This window comes from Alosa sapidissima, chromosome 14 (genome assembly GCF_018492685.1).
Source record: "Alosa sapidissima isolate fAloSap1 chromosome 14, fAloSap1.pri, whole genome shotgun sequence".
NCBI lineage: Eukaryota > Metazoa > Chordata > Actinopteri > Clupeiformes > Clupeidae > Alosa > Alosa sapidissima.
In genome coordinates this window covers 4500110-4521081 of record NC_055970.1, presented here as the reverse complement: position 1 = coordinate 4521081, position 20972 = coordinate 4500110, and the positions used below count along the sequence as shown (strand labels likewise).

General features: G+C 42.0%; 2 protein-coding genes across 6 annotated transcripts; one reads left to right on the top strand and one right to left on the bottom strand.

Annotated features, from left to right (window-relative positions):
• Positions 1–2397: 2397 nt before the first annotated feature.
• On the bottom strand, positions 2398–6876 carry LOC121682315 (potassium voltage-gated channel subfamily G member 4). Of its 4 annotated transcripts, XM_042062409.1 has the most exons (4): positions 6018–6402; positions 5498–5610; positions 4474–5325; positions 2398–4175 (listed from the first exon to the last, which is right to left on the bottom strand). In XM_042062409.1, the coding sequence occupies exons 3-4, from the start codon at positions 5227–5229 to the stop codon at positions 3276–3278; spliced, it is 1656 nt and encodes a 551-aa protein (XP_041918343.1). In that variant the 5' UTR covers positions 5230–5325; positions 5498–5610; positions 6018–6402; the 3' UTR covers positions 2398–3275. The 4 variants fall into 4 exon arrangements, with proteins under 4 accessions (XP_041918343.1, XP_041918341.1, XP_041918344.1 ...); XM_042062407.1 differs by lacking the exons at positions 5498–5610; positions 6018–6402 and adding an exon at positions 6536–6876; XM_042062410.1 differs by lacking the exon at positions 5498–5610.
• Positions 6877–12918: 6042 nt separating this feature from the next.
• On the top strand, positions 12919–20708 carry ist1 (IST1 factor associated with ESCRT-III). 2 transcript variants are annotated; one of them, XM_042061699.1, is made up of 10 exons: positions 12919–13072; positions 14029–14139; positions 14233–14413; positions 14530–14617; positions 14745–14828; positions 14930–15040; positions 15411–15617; positions 15723–15833; positions 16492–16498; positions 18383–20708. In XM_042061699.1, the coding sequence occupies exons 2-10, from the start codon at positions 14052–14054 to the stop codon at positions 18547–18549; spliced, it is 1044 nt and encodes a 347-aa protein (XP_041917633.1). In that variant the 5' UTR covers positions 12919–13072; positions 14029–14051; the 3' UTR covers positions 18550–20708. The 2 variants fall into 2 exon arrangements, with proteins under 2 accessions (XP_041917633.1, XP_041917632.1); XM_042061698.1 differs by having other exon boundaries at positions 16453–16498.
• The last annotated feature ends 264 nt before the right edge of the window (positions 20709–20972 follow it).

Genomic DNA, 20972 nt, shown 5'->3' with positions numbered 1-20972 from the left:
CTCGAGAACCGTAGGGGTTTAGGAGGACCATTTTTTTGTATATTGATCTCAAGGGGCCATGTCAACCAATTCCATAACCACTCATTTCATGTATAGCGCCACCTAGTTAAACACAAAAAAGTAAAAATGAGGTGTTGTAATCGCAGGTATCTGTGACCTAACATAGTCAAAACTGCACGAAATTGGAAGTGTAGGATCATTATGACACCCTCTGAATGCACACCAAGTTTCGTGGAATTCCGTTCATGGGGGGCCACACAATAAATTAATTTATGTTACTATACACCAACTGGCCTGTAGGTGGCCGGAGACAGTTTTCTGTGAATATCTCGAGAACCGTAGGGCCTAGGAGGTCCACCTTTTTTTTGTATGTTGGTCTTAAGGGGGCATGTCAACCCATTGAAATTGAAAGTGTAGGATCATTATGACACCTTCCGAATGCATGCCAAGTTTTGTGAACTTTCGTTCATGGAGGGCCTTACAATAAAATGATTTATGTGTACATTTAGTGACCGTACACCAACAAGGATTCCTGGGACACTGAAAGACCGGGGTACACGAAACTTGGTGGGCATGTAACCCCACATGGATAGCATGGAACCATCGTTTTTCGTTTTGATCTGTAGCCCCCCTGCTGGACTGGACCCCTCGAAAGGAGGGTAGGGCAGACACAGTTTTCTGTGAATATCTTGAGAACCGTAGGGCCTAGGATGACCAATTTTTTCTGTATGTTTGCCTCCAGGGGTCATGTTAACCCATTCCATGTGCACACATGTGCATAAACGGATACACACGCACACACATACATTCACAGTAATCATACGTATGACACATACTCACACAGTAGAGATATGTACGCATATGTTACATTTTTTAATATTCTGTTGTTTTTGTATTTGTGTGTCGCTTTGGACAAAAGCGTCTGCAAAATCCCATAACCATAGCTATATACTAGCATTACCTGTATTATTTTGAAGAACATACAATTTGGTTGAAATATTTTTTTGTATTTCAACAATGATGCCCTAGAATTTGGTTTTACAAATGTGTCTTAAAGTCATTTTAAAACGTCCTCCTGTTAACTGTGTGTGTCTTAAAGTCATTTTAAAACGTCCTCCTGTTAACTGTTTTCTTTAACACTCTTTTTACTTGAGGCAACTGGAAAAGGACAAGAATTTAGGCTTTATACTTTTACATAACATTCTAGCATTAAATGCACAATTTACTAAAACAAGAGGGGAGTATATCTTTATACACAATCATGTGCGGTTGGCGTTCAAGGTCCTTTCCTGATCAGGAGTGTGGAATGTGCCAATGCACATGATTAAAGCAAAGGACTACTGACAATGTAACCATGATTTCCAATAAAGTCAATCTACTGCTATAGACCCTTTCATCAATAAAAACAAAAACAATGCTTGAACGTTCTATTTGGGCCCCAATCTACTTCCTCTGCATTAAGATAACATATGGAATGTTAAAAAGGAAGTCTTGTGGGGCCAACTATGATGCTGATAATGGAACTCTCTTGAAAGGGTCCATAGTCTACTGCATCCTATTTTGGCAGTTTCACTATTTTTATTCTGCTTTTCTCATCCATCCGTATTTTGTCTGCAGCTTCTAAATTCTCATTCCTGTGTCAGTTTAGTTCTCTTACTGGGGGGCCTGGCCTCTGTGCAGTAGGGCCTTTCTGCAGCCCATATGCACTACACCTACCTGCTGGTTGACATGGATGGATTGTTTAATGTGCAAACACAGGTTAACAGACTCTATGTGCACAGCTTTGATATGCTTGGCCACTTCAATTGGCCTAATGCTGATATCATTGAGAACTCAAAGCCCAACCCTAAAATGCCAATGCAGGCACAGGCAGGGTAAGCCTCACCAGATAAGAGGCTAGAATTACAATTTATTATAACAAGCTCAGATATGAAACTACTTTTTCACCTCACCTTAGTTTTGATCTGTAAGTAAAATATAAATATTATTATGCCCTTGGTGACATCCCATCCTCTTATACACTTGTCCTGTCCTGGCTCCTTCAGACCATACACAATCCTGACAAATCAACACAGTGCTTCAAGAGCACAGAAGGGAGGGAAGTGATTTGATTGGCTGTTGAGCTCAAACAGATACCAACAACCTCTTGTGATACTGAAACCGATACTTTCCATAAACAAAACATTGTGTTTACATGGGGGTGCTTTGGTGTAAGCATCAGTACCACAGTCCATTACAAGTGCCCATGACCTAGATTTGAATCCGACCCACAGTCACTTCCCAATCCCACCCCATCTTAAAAAGAAATATTCTTTACAAATATATTGATCAAAGACTGTTTTGGAGTTCCCTGATACATTATCATCCAAAACATTAAGAACACACACAGAAGCTATGTTTCACAGAAGTGTCCCACTAAACATTTATTTAGAAAACAAAAATTCAAAAACAAGCTCCTGTGCAGATACACCTGAGACCTTCTCTGCTTCACGTTCAGTTACCATAGAGCAGGCCCTTGAGAGGAAAAGCACCTTAAAGGCTCTGCATCTTTCCATGTTGCTATGACACAGTCTGACATGCGAAGTGGAGAGAGACCTGTATCAATATAATACATTTCAGCTTTTCCACACTACTCTAAAATTGTCTGAAGGTTAAATTGTTTTTTCATAACCACAATTTTTCATTCAGCGCTAAAATGTTCAAAATAGCACAGTTGTCTTTATGTAACAGTTTAAATCAGTGATGATGCAATCTCTGAAAACACTGTGCTTACTTAACTAGGGAAGAAATGTCCACAAGCTAAAAAATACCCTCAAGCTTTTTACCTGTTTTGATTGTGCTCATCGCACCTCCACAGTTAATTGAATTTTATATAATATGACATCATTATATTCAGAATATTATATTACATTGTATTCAGAAAATATATTCTTAAACACACAAGCAATAAAACATGCAAAGTGTATTATTCTGAAATAGCAATAAAAACAAAAAACAGACCAATTTTAAACTACTTTCCACCAATCAGTCACCACTCCGTACTGCAAATACCAAACAATACTAAAGTACGAGTATACATGCTGTCGATGTTAATACAGTATTTCTGCACTCAAACACAAGACCTTAAGGGTGAAACGGGTCAGATCAATATCCAGATAAAGGTCAGCTTGGAATACTCATTTGTTGATCAACAAATGTCCATCAAACTACATCTCCATCAAAGCCATACATGTATAAAATCACATGCTAAAATGTGACAGACACGGCAGAATATATTAAAAGTAAGAATAACAATTTCCGGAGCTTGGTGTAAGTGGCTGATACTCATGTGAGGCCTTCCCACTGTCCCAGTTCTTCACAGCATTGTCTTCACACACCCGCTCCGGGAACAGAAGAGGCCTCCCGCCCGCTCTCAGCGCGTCTTCGGAGGCTAGGGCCGCCAGGTTGGCGATGCGCTCCTCCTTCAGCTCGGCCTTGTACATGAGCTCGTGCTCCTGCTTGAGCTCCTGGTAGGAACGGGAGAAACGGTGGAAGATGGAGGTGGCGGGGAAGGCCATGATGAGGATGCCGCTGACAATGCTGCTGAACGCCACTAGCTGGCCAGGGATGCTGTTGGGCACCATGTCGCCGTAGCCCACCGTCGTCATGGAGATGATGGCCCACCAGTAGGTGGCGGGGATGCTGGTGAAGCTCTGGGCGCCCATGCCCGCCGTGGAGGTGGTGGGCGCCGAGCCCAGCTCGCTCTCAGCCAGGTGCACGAGCGGCGAGAAAAGTGTCACGGCCACGCACAGGAAGCACAGCAGCAGGCCGAACTCCCGCGTGCTCCGCTGCATGGTCAGGCCCAGCGTCTGCAGGCCCAGCGAGTGGCGCGCCAGCCGCATCACGTAGAGGATGCGCAGCGCGCGCAGCACGCGCAGGATGAGGCTCAGCTTGTCCAGGTAGCCACGGCCGCCCCCGCCGCTGACCACCTCGTCCTCCGCCTTGTCTCTCTCGTCCACAATCAGAGAGATGTAGTACGGGAGGATGGCCACAACGTCGATGATGTTAAGCGGCCCGCGGGCAAAGGCCAGCTTGCTGCGTGCTTGGACGAAGCGGAGCACAAACTCGAGCGAGAACCAGACCACACAGATGGTCTCTATTATAAACATGTGCTGACATTTCTGAGAGCACTCACCCTATGCAAGACAGAAAAAAACAGGGTGGCATTAAAAACATCAAGGCCATGAACAGCATGCAGTACAACCTGCTATTAATAACATTTTAATCAATGCTATTTGACATCAACTAGATGGCCGCTCTTGTATTTTAATTCAACCTTGATAGAAAAATATTATATATAACAAGGCTTCTCTTTTCCATTAGTGTTATTAATAGTTACTTGATGTGGGCATGAAGCTTAAAAAGTCAAAAATCACTGACACATATTATGGTGTGTGAGCAGCTGTGTGCTAACTAAACAGCTGCTTCTCTCACCCTCCTCTCCTCCTCTCTGAGGTCAGGCATGGTGCTGATGCACAGGCTGATGACGGTCACAGTGATCATCACCACGGAGAAGACAGCGAAGGCCTTGCCCAGCCAGCCCGACTCTGGGTTCTCCACCATGTCCCGCAGCATGGACATCACCCTGCGGCAGCCCTTTTCCTCTAGGGGACGCTGCAACAGGGCCAGTCGGCGCTGCCGCAGTTCCTCGTCGCGGCGGCTGCGCTCGGCCGTCTCCTCCACGTGGGTCATCATGCGGCGGCGGCAGCAGCGTTCCATGTTGCACGGGTCCACTCCCCAGTAGTTGAGCTCGTCCCAGAGCGACGTGACGCACGCCTCGCGGAGCAGTCGCAGGCGCCCCGCCGCCAGGAAGTTGAGGATGATGCGGAACGCCGCCGAGCTGCGGTCGAAGAAGTACTCGCGCTGCGCCTCGTCATAGTCGTCGCACAGGCGGCAGATGTCGCTGCGGCTGCGGCAGAAGCGCAGCTGGCCCAGCCGCGTCAGCGGGAACTCGTCCAGCGTGCTCCAGGGGAAAGCGTAGCGGTCACCCCCCACGTTGATCAGGGCCAGCTGCTCGTGGTCCACTTTGCCAAGGGCCTCAGGCTCCCGGAGGAACTGGGCCCGCTTGTAGTAGACCCCTTTGACGCTCTCGGTCTCTGGAATCTCGGTGAAGAAGCGGTCGAGGCTGCTGTCGTCTGTGCTGACAGAGAGGTTGCTGAAGTCCCTGTTGGCATTGCTGATAATGGGCATGGTGCTGGTGGAGGGATTGTCTCCTCAGTCAGATGAGATCTAGATCTGTGCTCTGGACTAGGAAACCAAGACAGGATCGTGCCCTTGCAGACAACACTGAGGTATGGAAAAAAACATTACAGATCCTTCTTACCAACCAGAAAGATATGGGAAAGCTCAATAAAGGGAAATAATATTGATCTTGGAGATTCAAACATGTTAAGACCCAAAATAATTCTTAATCAAAATACTGACACATGTTTTGCACATGAATCAATAGCAGACTTGCCTTGAAATTCTCTTGGCAGGTTATTTCAGCAGCAGCATCCAAACTAAGGGATTCTGGGCCAAGGACCGTTTTAAAACATGCCCCAAGACAATGGTTTCTCCAACAACTAACATCTAACATTTCCAAATCATTGCAGCAAAACAACAACAACAAAAGCATATCCTATTAGGTACAGACAAAAACAATTGGGCTACAATCCCCCAGAGCTAAGCCTCCATCCCTTGCTTCCTCAGTTGTTATGCATATCATGCAATTGCAGTAATTATGTCACTTAGATAATTATAAAACGCAATGGTCTTCAATTCAAGGTACAATATTAAATTTTTGCTTTCAACAATAATGGTTTTACACAAGGCAGCCTTCTCTGATGGCATGGTAAAGCAATATCCCTGATCATTCAGAATCTCGGATGACATCTGTTACTGTCTGATCCTTTCTGATAGATGTTTTCAAATTAAGTGGGATGTCGCCTATAGAAAATGGCCGAATTTCAGCAGCGGTAAGGTTTCTGCATACCAACCCTGTTGCTTTTTGGAAGGCTAGTTTTAAGTTCATAAAGAAACTTTATGCGCTGTCCTTGAAGATATTTGCTTAATCATCCTTCTCACGTCACGTGTCTCTTTGGGGAAACAGAATTGTGTAAATTGCATTTTTTAAACAAATTGCATTTTTTAAACAAATTAGGGGCACCACTTCACAAACGAATCATCGTGACCATGATGAATAGTAGCTTAACTTTTGTCCCGAAAATGCATGGGGTTAATTAACGGGATATTCCCTCAACATATCTCTCAGTTCACTCCAGGTGAAAAATGACATTGTTCCTGAATATTTAAATTATTTAATCACTGCTTAGACGTGGTCGATCGTTCAGGAGAACCTATTATGTGCCTGTTTACTTTGCATGTCCGGAAAGAACAATGAACAATGTCTCACACTTATGGGATTCCTATTACACAATAAGGTCAGACGAATATGAGCAACATTTAAAAGTAGTAGAAAGGAAAAAGGTGCAAAGAGATGAGTAGCCTAACTTACCCGAATGCGTTAAGTCCAGAGATGGGCAGGTTAACGCACGTATCGTATTTTCACCTGTTTTGTGTGACAGTTTACACTGTCCGTAGACTACATGGTGATCAAAGCAAACTAATCTGCCTGTTTCATCAGTAGGCTATCCCCCAAGTTACTGGTTCTGCCTGCCCGGGGTCAGAGAGAGTGACATATCGCTTATTCCAAACGGTCAGGGATAATAAAAAACAAAAACCGATTATCCAACACCCGTGTCCTCCAAAAACCCACTACCGCATGTGTCATCTGGAGAATTGTGTGTGTGTGTGTGTGTTTGTGTGTGAGTGTGTGTGTGAGAGAGAGAGAGAGAGAGAGAGAGAGCGAGAGAGCGCGCAGCAGTAGTAGGACAGGATGCCATGTGATCCAGATACACATTGCTGTCTTTTTTTAATTTAATATAATTTCAGCATGTAGTTCAATAACAGATTTTTTTTTTTGGGCGGGGGGGGCAACAAAATTAAAACATGAAGACAACAAACTAAAATCACCTTGCTTAGCTTAGACTTTCAGTAATAAAACATTATTTCAGAGAAGAAAACTGTAGTAACTGTAGTAACTATCTTTTTGACTAGCATTTACATGTATCACATGTGAAGTGTTGGCAACAGATGTATACTACATTTTGTAATAGTTGAATGGTAATCACTTGACTCCTGATCCCTGATGCATATCAGCCAGGGATTACAAATAATCTCCCAGACAGATGAGGATATCTGAACAGCTTGCTCCTGGGAAGCAACCAGTCTTTTAAGTTGCCATTGCTGGATGGACTCTGTATTCATGCTTAAAATAGCATCCATGACGTTCATCTGACAGTGATCTGTGTGCATGTATGCATTCACTTTGCTGTAGGTGATGATGGGTAGGTTTCCTCTACTTGTCATATTAAAAGGTATGTGTGGTGGTATAGACATACAGTAGGCAAAGATCATTTCAGAAAACATGTAAAACTTTTGTTCAGTGAAGCAAAAATACACTTGAATATTGAATGGGGACAGGAGTCCATCGCTTTTTAATGGCTATTTTTCATGTTCAAACCTCCTTTACATCCTCTGGCTTCTTCCTCCAACTTGGGTTACCGGTAATGGGATGTGGCAGTCACGTATTAGAAAACCTGAGAAGGTTCTCAGCTAAAGTGCTTTGAGGGTCTGCTTACACATCTCATTTAGCCTTTCTTCTGCCCCCCAGCCCTCCCCAACTCGGAGTGCTCTCTGGTTTCAAGAGCAAAGCCACAGGCTAGCTAAGAGTCTAGTTACACCCCATCAACTAAATATACAAAACCGACTTCTTGAATTTCCCCTTGGGGATCTAAGTATCTATCTATCTATCCATCTATCTGACTATCCATTCCCCTACTGGCAGGAAAGGTGAAAGGAGGAGATATATCATTCTGAGAAGAATTGTTACATGATTAATCTCAGTCTCAGAACAAATTAACAATAATCAGTCCGCCATCATTGTATGTAAGAGTAGATGAGCTGTGTGTACTACCTGTCCTTAGAAAAAAACCCATCTGTGAAAACAATAATAAGAAAATAAAATAGTATTAAATAGCCTACATTTTCCTTCCTTTAACAAATATGTGAACAATCATTGGATAACAATAATGATTGGCTATGTGCCCTGTCTGCTTAGAGTTGTAATTGAATCTATCACTATTGACATCCAAGGTGTCGAGGGTTCTGTTAGTCTTAAATCAATGTCAAACTATAATCAAGGACTGCTTTAACTGGGTTTTCTGTTCTGTTAATATTGTATGAATTGTATTGTATGAACAGATCACTGTGCTCACTCTCCTGAGCACAGTGAGTTGGAGAGCATGCCCATCTGAAAGAAAGAGAAAGAGAGAGAGAGAGATAGAGAATAATAATAAACATTTGTATCGGTTCAATTGCATCATTGACAGAGAAACGAAGATGTATCGGGCTGTGACCTCCCTCCACACCTTCCTCACCACCAACAACTACAAATTGAAAATGCTAAAGAACAAGTAACAGCTTTTTAAATCAATAACATTAACTAATTGTAATGTCAAAAAAAGAAGTGATAACAATGAATGTTTAGTCTATTTAAAATATGAGCTGAGTGAGAATATACTGCATGTATTCAGGAAAGTATTTTTGGATAACATTATCAGTGTACATTACTTGCACATTCTGTAAGCAATTGGATTGATTATAGATGTCTTGTTTGCAAAAGAAGTTAATTGGATTGGTTTGAAAATCAATACAGAAAACATCATTTGGTAAATGTATATTCTATCAGTCTTATTCAAGAAAACAAATCCAGTTTCTGTATGTGGTCCAGGATCTATTATGCGAAAAAATATACATGTATTTAAACCGTCATGATATAAGGAAGTAACAATGAAAACAAATCTTAAAGTAATCCTATACCCTGGCTGTGAATGTACAGGAAGGGGGTCTGGAAAGAACACTGCAGGGTTGAGGTGTGTTTTATTTGAACTTTTCTCCATTTTACTTTTCTTTAAAGGGCCATGCTCTGAAAGTTGACATGTTTTTCTTTAAAGTTACTTAAAGGAGAATTCCGGTGTGATATTGACCTAAAGTATATTGAAACATGATACCGAGTGTGAACGTATGTCTCATAGCCCATCTCTGCTTGTCCCCTGCACTCCAAAATCTGGCGCTAGTTAGCCGATGCTACCAACAGCTTTTTCAATAGTGGTGCTTCGGCATCGGGCTAGCCATGCAAATAAATCACTGTTTTACACCCATTTACGAGGCTCAATGTATCTCCACACTTCATTGGTAGACTTCCGAGGGCCCTGACATTTAAAACGAGACATTGAGAACTTTGAAAAAGCACTGGTAGTTTACTTACAAGACGATTTATACAGACAGTATCTTCACGAAGTTTAGCGTTTGCAGCCATCTTGAATTTAGTCACGATAAGTCGAGCAACGAGTAAGAATGAACAGGTATGATAAGGGATCAGATTCCAAAAATAATTCAGTGGAAATGCATGGATTCCAGTTGCTGCTACTGGAAGAAACTGGAATCCATGCATTTCCACTGAATTATTTTCAGAGGTTACGCAAAGGTTTAACTTGGCCCACAGTTGCAGAACCCGCGTTAAAATAGAAAATTACATTTGTGATTCTCAAGGAGTCTATGGCCCACTCAATCTGTGACAAGGTAGGCTAGTTTAAGAAAGCATAATTCAAAGCAGTCAATACAATACGTAATGTCCACTAAATTATTTAATTGTGCTTCTGACATGGGTTATCCTAAACGTACGCATTTACACGGTCAGTTAGGCTATTCTCTGTCAAGCAAGGTCTCGTTCCTTGGCAGATGCTCAAGTATTGCTCTTTTTTTGTTATCACAGTTCTCTCCTCCTCGTAAGCCTCGAGGAGAACTTGCTACTCCGCCTCTGAAAAATACGGTGCTCTTCGTTTCGCCGTTTCACTCATGGTTTCGACTCTCAATAGATGATGCCTTTATAAGTTTGCCGTGAACGCGCACAACTCGAGGTTATCTAACACAGGGTTGATTGAACTAACTGGTAACCGGTGTTTTGGAACCGACAGCTCGAGTTTAGTCGCCACAGGTTCAGACAACCCAGAGGTTAAGTTTTATCTCAGTGTTTGTTAAACCTCCTTTCTGGAATACCCCACTGTTTTGTTTGAAAGTCAACAGAAGTGACGTTACCCAGCATCGCTTAGAGCGCCTTTAAGCTAGATAGGCTTTAAAATAGCCAAAATAGGCTTTATTCAATTTCTTCATTGTGCATGTAAATTCACATACATTTAAATGAGCCAACCCTTGTTCTATACAGCAGCTATCCTAGTTACAGCACTATAAGTCTGGAGAGATCAGAGATAGTGTCAACGATATGCTTCATGAAAAATCTGTAACCCCCTAATTTTGATCCATCGGTAGGCTGATAAGGAATAAGGCTCATAGTGATTTTTGACACAGTTAGAAAATAAGTGATGGCACCGCATTGGTGGTAGCTTTTTGTGTTTTATTACCCTGTTTAGGCAGTACTCTATGCCTATGCAGATATGGATTACAGATGAATAGGCAAAACATGTTATCCCCATAAAACGTCCACAGGCCGCAGAAGGCTTGTAAAGGTAAAAGTAAAATGAATTCAGCAAATGTGGATATCCTGGAGGACAATCTGATTCATCCTGCAAGAGAACTACAACTTGGGACAAGATTTACTTTCCAGCAAGACAATGAGCCGAAGCCTACACCGAAAACTACGTTCTGGAGTGGCCAAGTCAAGCCCAGACATCAATCCTATAGAAAATCTGTGGCAGGACTTAAAAAGGGCTGTTCACACCCGATACCCTTCCAACCTGACAGAGCCTGGGCACTTTTGCAAAGAAAATGGAGTAAAATGGTGATGTGCAAGCCTAACTGAGACCTGTCCACACAGGCTCCATGCTTTAATCACAGCCAAAGGTGCATTTACTAAATGCTAACTTGAAGGGGCTGAATATTTATACAATTGCTTATTTTGCATTATATATTTTTTATTAATTAATTAACATTACTTTGTAGAAATCTGCTTTCACGTTGGGGGAATCTGTTTCAACGGGGAGGGGGATTAAAGAGGGGAGTTTAAAAAAGGTAAAATTAAACGGATCAAGATTCGATTTATAAAAGCAGTAAAAGTGGAAATATCCAAGGGGGTGAATACAGTAGGCACTGTAGCTGGCCTTAAATGTGCTTTCTCCAATGAGGACTTTGTCTCCATCTGTTGGTGGAAATGGGGTCTGCATGTCATTCAGCTAAACTTTGTACCACCTCTGATGGTGTGATCCATTTGTCCAATGTGATTGTCTTATTAGTAGTAAATCGTCAGAAAAAAAAAAGTCACACAAAATGATGCAATGGCACGCCCCCTAAACTCGTCTGACGAGAAGCGATCTTGTCAAAGGACCCCCAGTTCATGACGAGTTCTTACGACAAGGAAGTTAAGAGTTAGCATGTATCAGCACACAGTTTCAGCCCAATTGTCAGACCGTATCAGCCTGAGGGTTACTTTCAACCTATTAGCATCATTTATTGTGATGACCAAAGGTTAATTTCCCTAGCCTGGCCCCACCCGCCTATCTTCGCTCATTTTTATTTCACTGAGAGACAAGTCTGGCTCCTATCAATGTGTTTAAGTTTCCCTCAGCCACCGGAATAGAGGCCCAATCAGTGACGAGAAAGATGAAGATAGTTTTGAAAGTGGATGTGGTGAACAGTAGTGCAACATCTGCAAACAACAAAAAAAATGCAGTTAGATAATGGGAAAATGCATACATTGTATTACACATGTGTACTAAACGCAGTGCCCAATAGTCCAATGAATCAGAATCAGATCATACTTTAATCATAAAGAAGAATGAAGACAAATGCATTCCCATAGTCAGCCCCATCTCAATAACCTCATACCCGAAGAACATTTGCAAAATATAAACCTTGTAAAAAGTCAGGAAATTATTATCAGTTTGAAAAAGTTAGGCGAGGTATAAGTAAAGTAGGAATCCCTGATCAATGCGATTGGTTAGGCTCAGTTAATTCAAAGTCTATGTCCATTACGATGTTACGGTTAGAAACATTTCCCAATTGTGAGTACCCACTTCCCAGACTCTCTTCAAGAAATGAAACTAAGTATAGTGAGACTTGTGAACCAGGCTATGGTTTCCTGTAGACTTCTTTCAATCATCAGTGTGGCCAATCAGGGTATAGGATATGGTCATCGGTCACGTTTGCAGTTGAAGTGGTAGCCTATGTATTTGATGCTAAAACTAATTCCCATGAAACAATGTCACTAATTCCCATGAAACAACATGGAAAAAAAAAATAACCATTGCATAAATTAATGGTTCCACTAACAAATAGGCCTTACCAGAGAGCAAGCAATCAGCAGTTTCATTAGCTTGAAGTTTGAAGATTGTAGGCTAATCACAATTTGTGTTTTGAGAGAAATCCCATTATTATTTAATGACTTGCAGGCCACATACATTCTAGTTTATGTGATTCAATGGACAATGGCAGGCTAATTTTATGCAGGTCCATGGCCCATTAGTTGGCTTACCGCACCCTCTAATTTCATGGTCAGTGCCACAAGCCCGGCAAGTTGTTTTCATTCAGCTATACGAAAACTCATAGGCCTACATTTTCTATGATGTTTCTAGTCTGAGAATGGATGTGATTCATGTTAAAATATAAATCGATAGAATCATTTTATTTATTGAGGATTATTCCCCTCAGTGCCAAAGTACCAGAGCCCGTCCGCTAGGCTATTAAAATGTATCTTAGTATGTTTGTGGTACGCCCGTACGTAGCCTACCAGAGAGATGTACTTGATGTACTGATAACAAAGATCCGCTTTAACCCTCTCTGCTGATACTCTATGGAACTTATGCGTCACGCAAAACGTAATACGTAAAAGCGTTGCGTTTCGCGGAAGTTCTACAGTTGTTATCATTTTAGCTTGTCAGGAAGCTGTGTTTGCCTGCTTTTAAACCGAAACACAAAGGTAACTCCAACTTTTCACGCAATATTGACAGGTGGCAGTTGTTTTAATTGTTTATTTTCGTGTTTTTAATCACAGTATGATTTGGTGATGGTGGTAGTTTGTGTGTCTAGGATTTAAAGGTGTAGACTACCTCTGGTTAAAAGCTTCTTAGCGTGGCTATTTTTACGGGTAGCTAACATTTGATAGCTTGGTATGATTAAGCAAATCATTCACGTCGTCTTGTTTCTGTTATTATAGGGAAGTTCATGGCTTGTTATCCAACCTGTAGGATGTTAACGTTAGTTTGTTCTATTGTTACATTTGCTGATCAGTTTGAACATTATTAGGTAATTGTAGCTCAAGAATAGCTCAAGCAAAACTAGCAGGGAAACAGCGTTCAAATTGTAACGTTAACGTAACAGGCTGTGTTTTGCCTATGGTTTCGGTAAATTGAAGTTCACAATTAAAACATAAATACAAAACAAAAAACATAAATCATACTATAACGTGTGTGTGTGTGTGTGTGTGTGTGTATATATATATATATATATAATGGAGGTGGTGGGAAGTATGAAATTGGTAACTATTCTGGTAACTTGGTTTGCTGTTGTGTTGGATAGGTATCGGTAGGTAGGTGATTGTTTTCAATGCGCCGCACTCCAGCTAGTTCCTTAGCCAGTCTAGAACTAGGTAGGGGATGCCCATGCTGAACACGGAAGTGACCGAATGGTTCACTTGTTGACTTTATATCAGACTGAAAGTTGACTGTCATTTCTAATAGTTAAAATTGAAGATTTAGAAGTTGGGTGGCTAGCAAGACACAGCAGAACGTTTTGATGTGAAGCGACATTTCGATGTCCCGTTTGGGCGTGTTTACTTTTTCTGAGTCACTAGGAAACGTTTAGCGCATGACGTTACCGTTACCTTTAAGCAGTGTCCTTTATGCCACTGACTTTGTTTCCGATGTTTATCTTTAGACAAAGTCAACACACAATCCATCATGCTTGGTGGTGGATTCAAAGCGGAGAGACTTCGAGTAAATCTCCGACTCGTCATCAACCGCCTTAAACTACTGGAGAAAAAGAAAAGTGGGTGTTACACTGTCACGTGTCATGATTAATGCAGTAAACCCGTATCCATTTAATTTGTATACCACCTAACATAAACATTTCCTTCTACAGCCGAATTGGCGCAGAAAGCTAGGAAGGAGATTGCAGACTACTTGTCAGCAGGCAAAGATGAGCGAGCCCGAATCCGCGTCGAGCACATCATCAGAGAGGACTACCTGGTGGAAGCCATGGAGATCTTGGAGTTGTACTGTGACCTACTGTTAGCCCGCTTTGGCCTCATTCAGTCAATGAAGTAAGTTGACTTACATCGATATTCAACTAATCCATGAATATTTTTTTACCTGTGTATACTGTATAGTCATTTGGTTGGTCATCAGGGACTGATCATGTCCATCTCTCCCACCTCAGAGAGCTGGACCCTGGCCTGCAGGAGGCTGTGTCCACTCTCATCTGGGCTGCTCCTCGGCTGCAGTCAGAAGTCTCAGAGCTCAAAATTGTGAGTACAGATAACAGTTTAGTTATGATAAATACAGTAGAAGTGTTTTATTTCTATTGGCTTAACAACATGTGTTTGTGGCTCTGTTAATGGTTCTGTTCAAATTGTGTGGTCTTTTTAACACTAGGTGTCTGACCAGCTTTGTGCAAAATACAGCAAAGAGTATGGTAAGCTCTGCAGAACAAACCAGATTGGGACAGTCAATGACCGGGTAAGAAAAGTAGGCTATAGATGCTAGTTTTTTGTTTTTGTTTTATATGTCTGCTGTTGTTAAATGATCACTCTGTATCCTTCCTCCCTTTTCCATTAAAGCTCATGCATAAACTGAGTGTAGAGGCCCCACCAAAGATCCTTGTGGAGCGCTACCTCATAGAGATCGCCAAGAACTACAATGTCCCATATGAACCTGATGCCATGGTCAGGGTGAGGACCAGCTACTCCCTACTCCACTCAGCTACTCTGTTCTACAGTGGCACAGATAAAATGCCACACTTGCTTTAAATGTTGAAACATTTACATTACATTTATTCATTTAGCAGATTCTTTTATCTAAAGCGATGTACATAATGTCAATTATATTACAAGGACCATTGTCCCCAGAGCAACTCGGTGTTAAGTGCCTTGCTCAAGGGCACAGCGGTGGAAGCCTCCTGTTGAACCCTCTTTAATTGAACCCACAACTTTTCAGGCTACTGCATGCTAGCTAGCTCAGCTCCTTAGCCACTATCCTTCTAATGCCCCAAAGCATAATAAGTTTTTCATGCCACCTTTTCTCATACCCATTTGCGTGTAGCCCGAGGTGACCCCGGGCGAGGAGGCTGACCTTATTGACGTTGACAGCGACTTCAAGAAGGGTGGCTTCGGAGGTGGCGGCAGTGGAGGAGGAGGAGGTGGTGGCGGTGGCGGCGGATACACAGTGCCCCCTGGTGCTATGCACATGCCAATGCCCATGCCCATGCCCATGCCCTCTGCTTTCAGCTACCCACCTCCCAAAGGAGCTGTAAGACCAGCCTATTTGTTTGTGATAATGCGCTGTTGATGCCATGTACACAAACACCATTTGTTGTGTTTGGGAGTTCTTATATCTCTCCACCCTCTCCCATAGGAGCCCTTTAATGGTCCTGTTGGTACCTATGATGGCTTTAGTAACTTCCAGGCACCAGGAATTGGAGGGCAGCCCCCACAGCTGCCCAGCTGCCCCCCCACCTACGAGTCTGTAAGTGAACGAGTTCCCCAACCCTCCCCATTCCACCTGCCAGATGGAGTCCACCATCTCAACTCTCAGGGAAGAGCTGTTTATATACCCCCTTAGCTTGATTTCTTGCTTTGGGCTATCTGATCCTACACCTCACCTCAGGGAATGCCTGTGAAAGTTGTATTTTTGAAAGAAGTGAAAGAAGCACTTGGGTTATGGGCATGCGATAAGTGATGGCTTAGATGCAGGATGTACAACTTAAGAGTGAATCCTGTAGGCATAGTGGGTAACTACAGTAAGAACATGGCAGGATGGTAGTGTTGCTAATAACTTTTTTTTAAAAAGTCTCTCTGTTAACAAGAACACTAATCACTAACCACTCTTCTCATTGGCCTTGGCACACCACTGCAAGCCTTAGTTGAGCCTTTGAGAAGAACACCCATTTTCACCTTTTCTCCAGATGCAAGCAGGCGTCTCTGCATTGCACTGAGCTAATCAACCAACAAATGCACACCGTCTATAACTCACTAACTCCTCAGTCATCTGTGTGTTATCATATGGGGACTTAGGGTATGAGATTAGGAAGATTTGAGCAAACACTAATACAACTTTATGCTCTTTCCTGTGTGTCCCTGTGAAGATTGATGAATTGTCTATCAAACCCTCTGATCTTCCCCAGGCTACAGGTCAGTGTCTTTCAACTCTTTCTGGTTTTGTTATTGACTGTAGGAAGGGTGGTACAAACCACAGGTTGTTGTAGGTACCATTATTCAATGTAATCACAGTATGTGAGCTGTGATAACATTTGTTCCATCGTAATTTAGACCGAAGTTTGTTCACTCAATCTCAAAAGCAGATGTGAAATTGTGTATCCTTTGCAATAAGCTTAGTACTAATCTTGCATATAAATATTGTATGTTGATTTAACCTTTGCAGTAAGCTTAGTACCATAGACTGTAAAAAATAGCTTAGTACACATCTAATCTTGCATATGAATATTGTGTGTTGATTTAACCTTTGCAATAAGCTTAGTACACATCTAATCTTGCATATGAATATTGTGTGTTGATTTTCGGGGGAGCTGTGGTGCAAGCGGCTGCAGGGTCCGCATGTCATTTGGGCCCAAGTGCCCAGAGGACCCGGGTTCGAGTCTGACCCGTTTCATGACCCGTGGTCATTTCCCGATCCCACCCCAGCCGTCTAATTTGGGGAAAATATCTAATTGTGTAATGTTTGCCAAGTTTACTGCCTGGGTGTAATGGACAGCTCTCACGCTACTTATAGGAATAAGCAAACAAAATAGCCTACCTCATGTGATGGACATTATAACATTACACAGTGCTTCTTATGATCAAGAGGGATGTGTACACATACACATTTACAGTATATAATAACTGTATACAGTGTCTTTGAATTAAGTTGCATAGGCTATTAATCCATTGCCATTCACTGTAGTCGTCAAATGAATAAATGTAGGCTAAATGTTTTACTTCTTGAAAAGCAGCGCATGGCCATCGTCATGTGAAATGAGCACAATGAATCAGTGAAGGGAACATGGGCTTGTACATCATCTCTTTTCAGATGGTTCCGCAACATACCCTCCATAATCGTCCGATACGGCTCTGGCGCAAAAACAAGTTCGGAGTCGCTAGCGGATCCATGCGTTGGATACAAACGAATTTGGCATAGTGGGCTACACCTTGCCTGGGTGAACCTAGACGAACCTGTTAGCAAAGCTGAATTTGCTCTGCAGATCAATCGGAAAGGAGTCCATTGACATCCGTTTCAGAATCACCAAAAACTCAAGAATGTGTATTTTCTTTTGAATTGAGTCAACAACTGCATTTAAAACCTTTACAAGAAAAATGTGCTTGCCCCAGTTCAATGAACAATTTTAATCTCACTGGTGGTTATGCCCCTGGAAGTCGTAAAACATGCGTCAATGAGATCCTTTCCAGAGGGACTTCATCTGGAAGCTTCATCTGGGTTCACACAGGCTAGGTTATACCTGATTACTTAGCGTGTTGAGCAACTTTCTGTCAAGGATCACATGAAATTAAATTACATAATTGACCATTGGGACACAGTCAAATAATTACAGCCTTTGCGATTTGCTAATTGCATTAGTTCAAATCGGGATATTGATTACATTTAGATTAAACTTTCAGTCCTGGCCCCAGCTGTGGCGCAGGACCAGGACTGGCTGGGGCACCTGCACTGCGCCAGCGACCCGGGTTCGATTCCCGCCCCGTGGTCCTTTCCGGATCCCACCCCGACTCTCTCTCCCACTCGCTTCCTGTCATTCTCTACTATCCTGTCACATTAAAGGCATAAAAAGCCCATAAATATACTTTCAAAAAAAACAAAAACTTTCAGTCCTACTCTTCACTGCCCTATCTGAATAAAAGCAAAGCCTCAAAATATATTTGTTTTGTTTATTTATATTACTTTTATTTTTAGTATGGCTCTTTGACTAATTGTTTTCTAAATTTTGAGCATTGTAGGCGACAAGGTTTTGTAACTGGTCAGTCATCATTTACTCATTTCTCACTGTCTTTGTTTCTCTGTAGGGCCAAGCCCCTCAACTCAGATCTACGACAACAACGCCCTCCCTGAGCTGCCCTCTGTCCCTGACACACTCCCAGCCACCTCGTTCGGCGGGAACACCGCCGCCTCAGACGACATCGACTTTGATGACCTGACCCGCCGCTTTGAGGAGCTGAAGAAGAAGACCTAAACGCCAGGCCCTTGTGTCCCTGTGACTCCACCTGAATCAGAGTTACCGCAGCCATCAAGACAACACAAATCACAATTTAACAAACAAAAAACTGGTCAGTTCCCCCTCTGAAAACCTTCATCTGCGGATCCCAATGTTCCTCACTGTCCTCTATCCACAGGTCTGGGTGTAGACATACCTCATCCAAGCACTCTTTGGCGTCGTTCCCGTGTATTTCTGGTGAAGGTTCATATATTTTTTCTCTTTCGAAATGCAAATTGAAGGATTTGACTGACCAAGGGTATCTGTGAATTTAGACTGTCAGGAAGTAAATTGTATATCTACAGCTACACTTTATACTTAACCAAGCCGTTTCTATGTCTGCATATATAAACTGTTTTTACAGAAGCACTTTGAACATACAGTATGGCCTTTTTGACATAAATGTTCTGCATCTGTAATTTAGATAATGCAGCATGCATGGATATTCCCATGTTGCCGTTCCATCCCCTCTAAGGAAATGGTGAATGTTTTCCTCCAGTTAACAATCTGAATAGTGTCCAGAAATACAATGCTTCAAGCATTCTGCTTAATGGTCCAAATTTGCATTCTTGAATGCCTAGTAGATCAGCGCATTTGGACGCCACGCCCAAAAGGTTTAAACTTTTTTTCCGATCATCGCCATATCAGACAAGAAGAACCTGTCTGACAGGATCTGATTGGTGGCATTTGTTGAACTTGTGCCTAGTACTGCCTAAACTCTGTCAGCAGCAGGGCACAGACCCAGTAGTCTGCTGGCAGAATTCTCTCTCTTGCCAAGTGGTTACAAGCTGAAGTAAAGCAGTCACTAAAAATGAGGGACAAAGGGCAATCATAGGTGTCGGAGAGCAGAGGGAATCGGCATCATGGAAATGTATAATTAATACAAAATGTTACATCACTGAGGTCTTGTTTTAATTTCTAATGTGTTCTTATTGGTTTGCTATCCATGTTGTGTTGTTTTTTTTTTTTTTTTTTTTTAAGGAAACCAAGCTTTCTTGTCATATAGCCTATTTAATGTACTCCATGTTTTGCACTTCCAGTGCATTACAGAACATTGTTGCACAATGGTGATGGTGAATGTTGATTGTTATATCCTATAAAGAGTCAGATGGACAAGATGGTGCTGTGTAATAATTGATTTTAACCCTCCGTTTAGACATTGTCTGAATTTTGAATGGCTGGCACAGTTCTCAGAATATCCAAAGTAACAGAAAATTTTGCATCACTGTTTTCTGTTTGTGCCATGTTTCACCCACGATGTAGTGAGTTAGATGATGGTTTTAAGTGACACTTACCAGATAATTAATTTCTTAGGACACAGAGTTGGACGTTTTTTGTTGAGTGTTTCTCCTTTGTTAGTGTTTTAACTAAAGGCTCCTCCCAGCCGGTGTTTAAACTGACTTCTCTGTGTGTATGAGCTGTGTTCATCTTGTCGGCAAGCATGTCCATTTTCCTTAGTCAGTAGATGTGACGCACCGTGCTTGTGACTTTTATCAAGATTTTATTCATTAAGCAGTCAAAACAGACTGAGACCGCAGGTCTGGGTTGAGTTTGTGGCCTCCAGCAAATATGGGATGCGGGCTACGCCTAAAACCAGTCGAACCCATCTCTGATTTTGCAGTCCTACTCTGAGATGGTGCATTATGGATATTCACCCAGGCCAAGACTTTGCCTTAGTTTGCATCTTTTATCAGTGGCCTTGCTGTTTCTGTTCAACCTGTAGTGACAAATATTACTGTCTCATCTGGTGGTACGATTAAAAAGCTACACCATGACGCATCAAGACTACTGAAACACTTTCTTTTTTCACAGCACTCCATTTTTTGTTTGTGGGAGAGACTGGGTAACGTCAGAAAAAGTGCAGTTACAACTTCCGGTTTCACTGCTTTGTATTGTATAGCCTATTGAAGATCATTTAGGAAAATCGACCCTTTTGCAATGTAAACTACAATGTACTCACATGATTATATTAAACACTATTGTATAGGAAATTCCTGTCAGTTTTGTCGGGAATAATTTTATGAAGTCTTAGAAAATGTAGGAATGGCTATTATTTTTTGTCTTCATTCATAATCTCTCATTTTAAGAAAGCTCTCCTGTAACCAAAACAATGGTTTAATAAAGACCCATTTCCAAGATGATGCCTGATTTTCCTCACTGTTAATGGTACAAAATCTATTTGAATATGTAACATTTGAATGTACTGATGTGATGCAAGAAAGTGAGAATGACTCAAATACAGTTTTGAGTTTTAAAGTTATGTTTAGGTACCGCTTAAAGACATGGGGCAGGAGGGCTGCGGCGTTCCTCAAAAGGGCAAACTCACTTATCACTTGAAGTACTCGAAATATACAGCTTTATTAATTAGGCTAGTTCATTATTGAACCGATAAAAACACCGCC

Coding starts and splice junctions, on each gene's coding strand:
- ist1 (XM_042061698.1), top strand. CDS start 14,052: ATGCTTGGTGGTGGATTCAAAGCGGAGAGACTTCGAGTAAATCTCCGA. Junction 15,041..15,410: donor AACCTGATGCCATGGTCAGG/GTGAGGACCAGC, acceptor ATTTGCGTGTAG/CCCGAGGTGACCCCGGGCGA. Junction 16,499..18,382: donor TGATCTTCCCCAGGCTACAG/GTCAGTGTCTTT, acceptor GTTTCTCTGTAG/GGCCAAGCCCCTCAACTCAG.
- LOC121682315 (XM_042062407.1), bottom strand. CDS start 5,229: ATGCCCATTATCAGCAATGCCAACAGGGACTTCAGCAACCTCTCTGTC. Junction 4,176..4,473: donor TCAGAGAGGAGGAGAGGAGG/GTGAGAGAAGCA, acceptor TGTCTTGCATAG/GGTGAGTGCTCTCAGAAATG.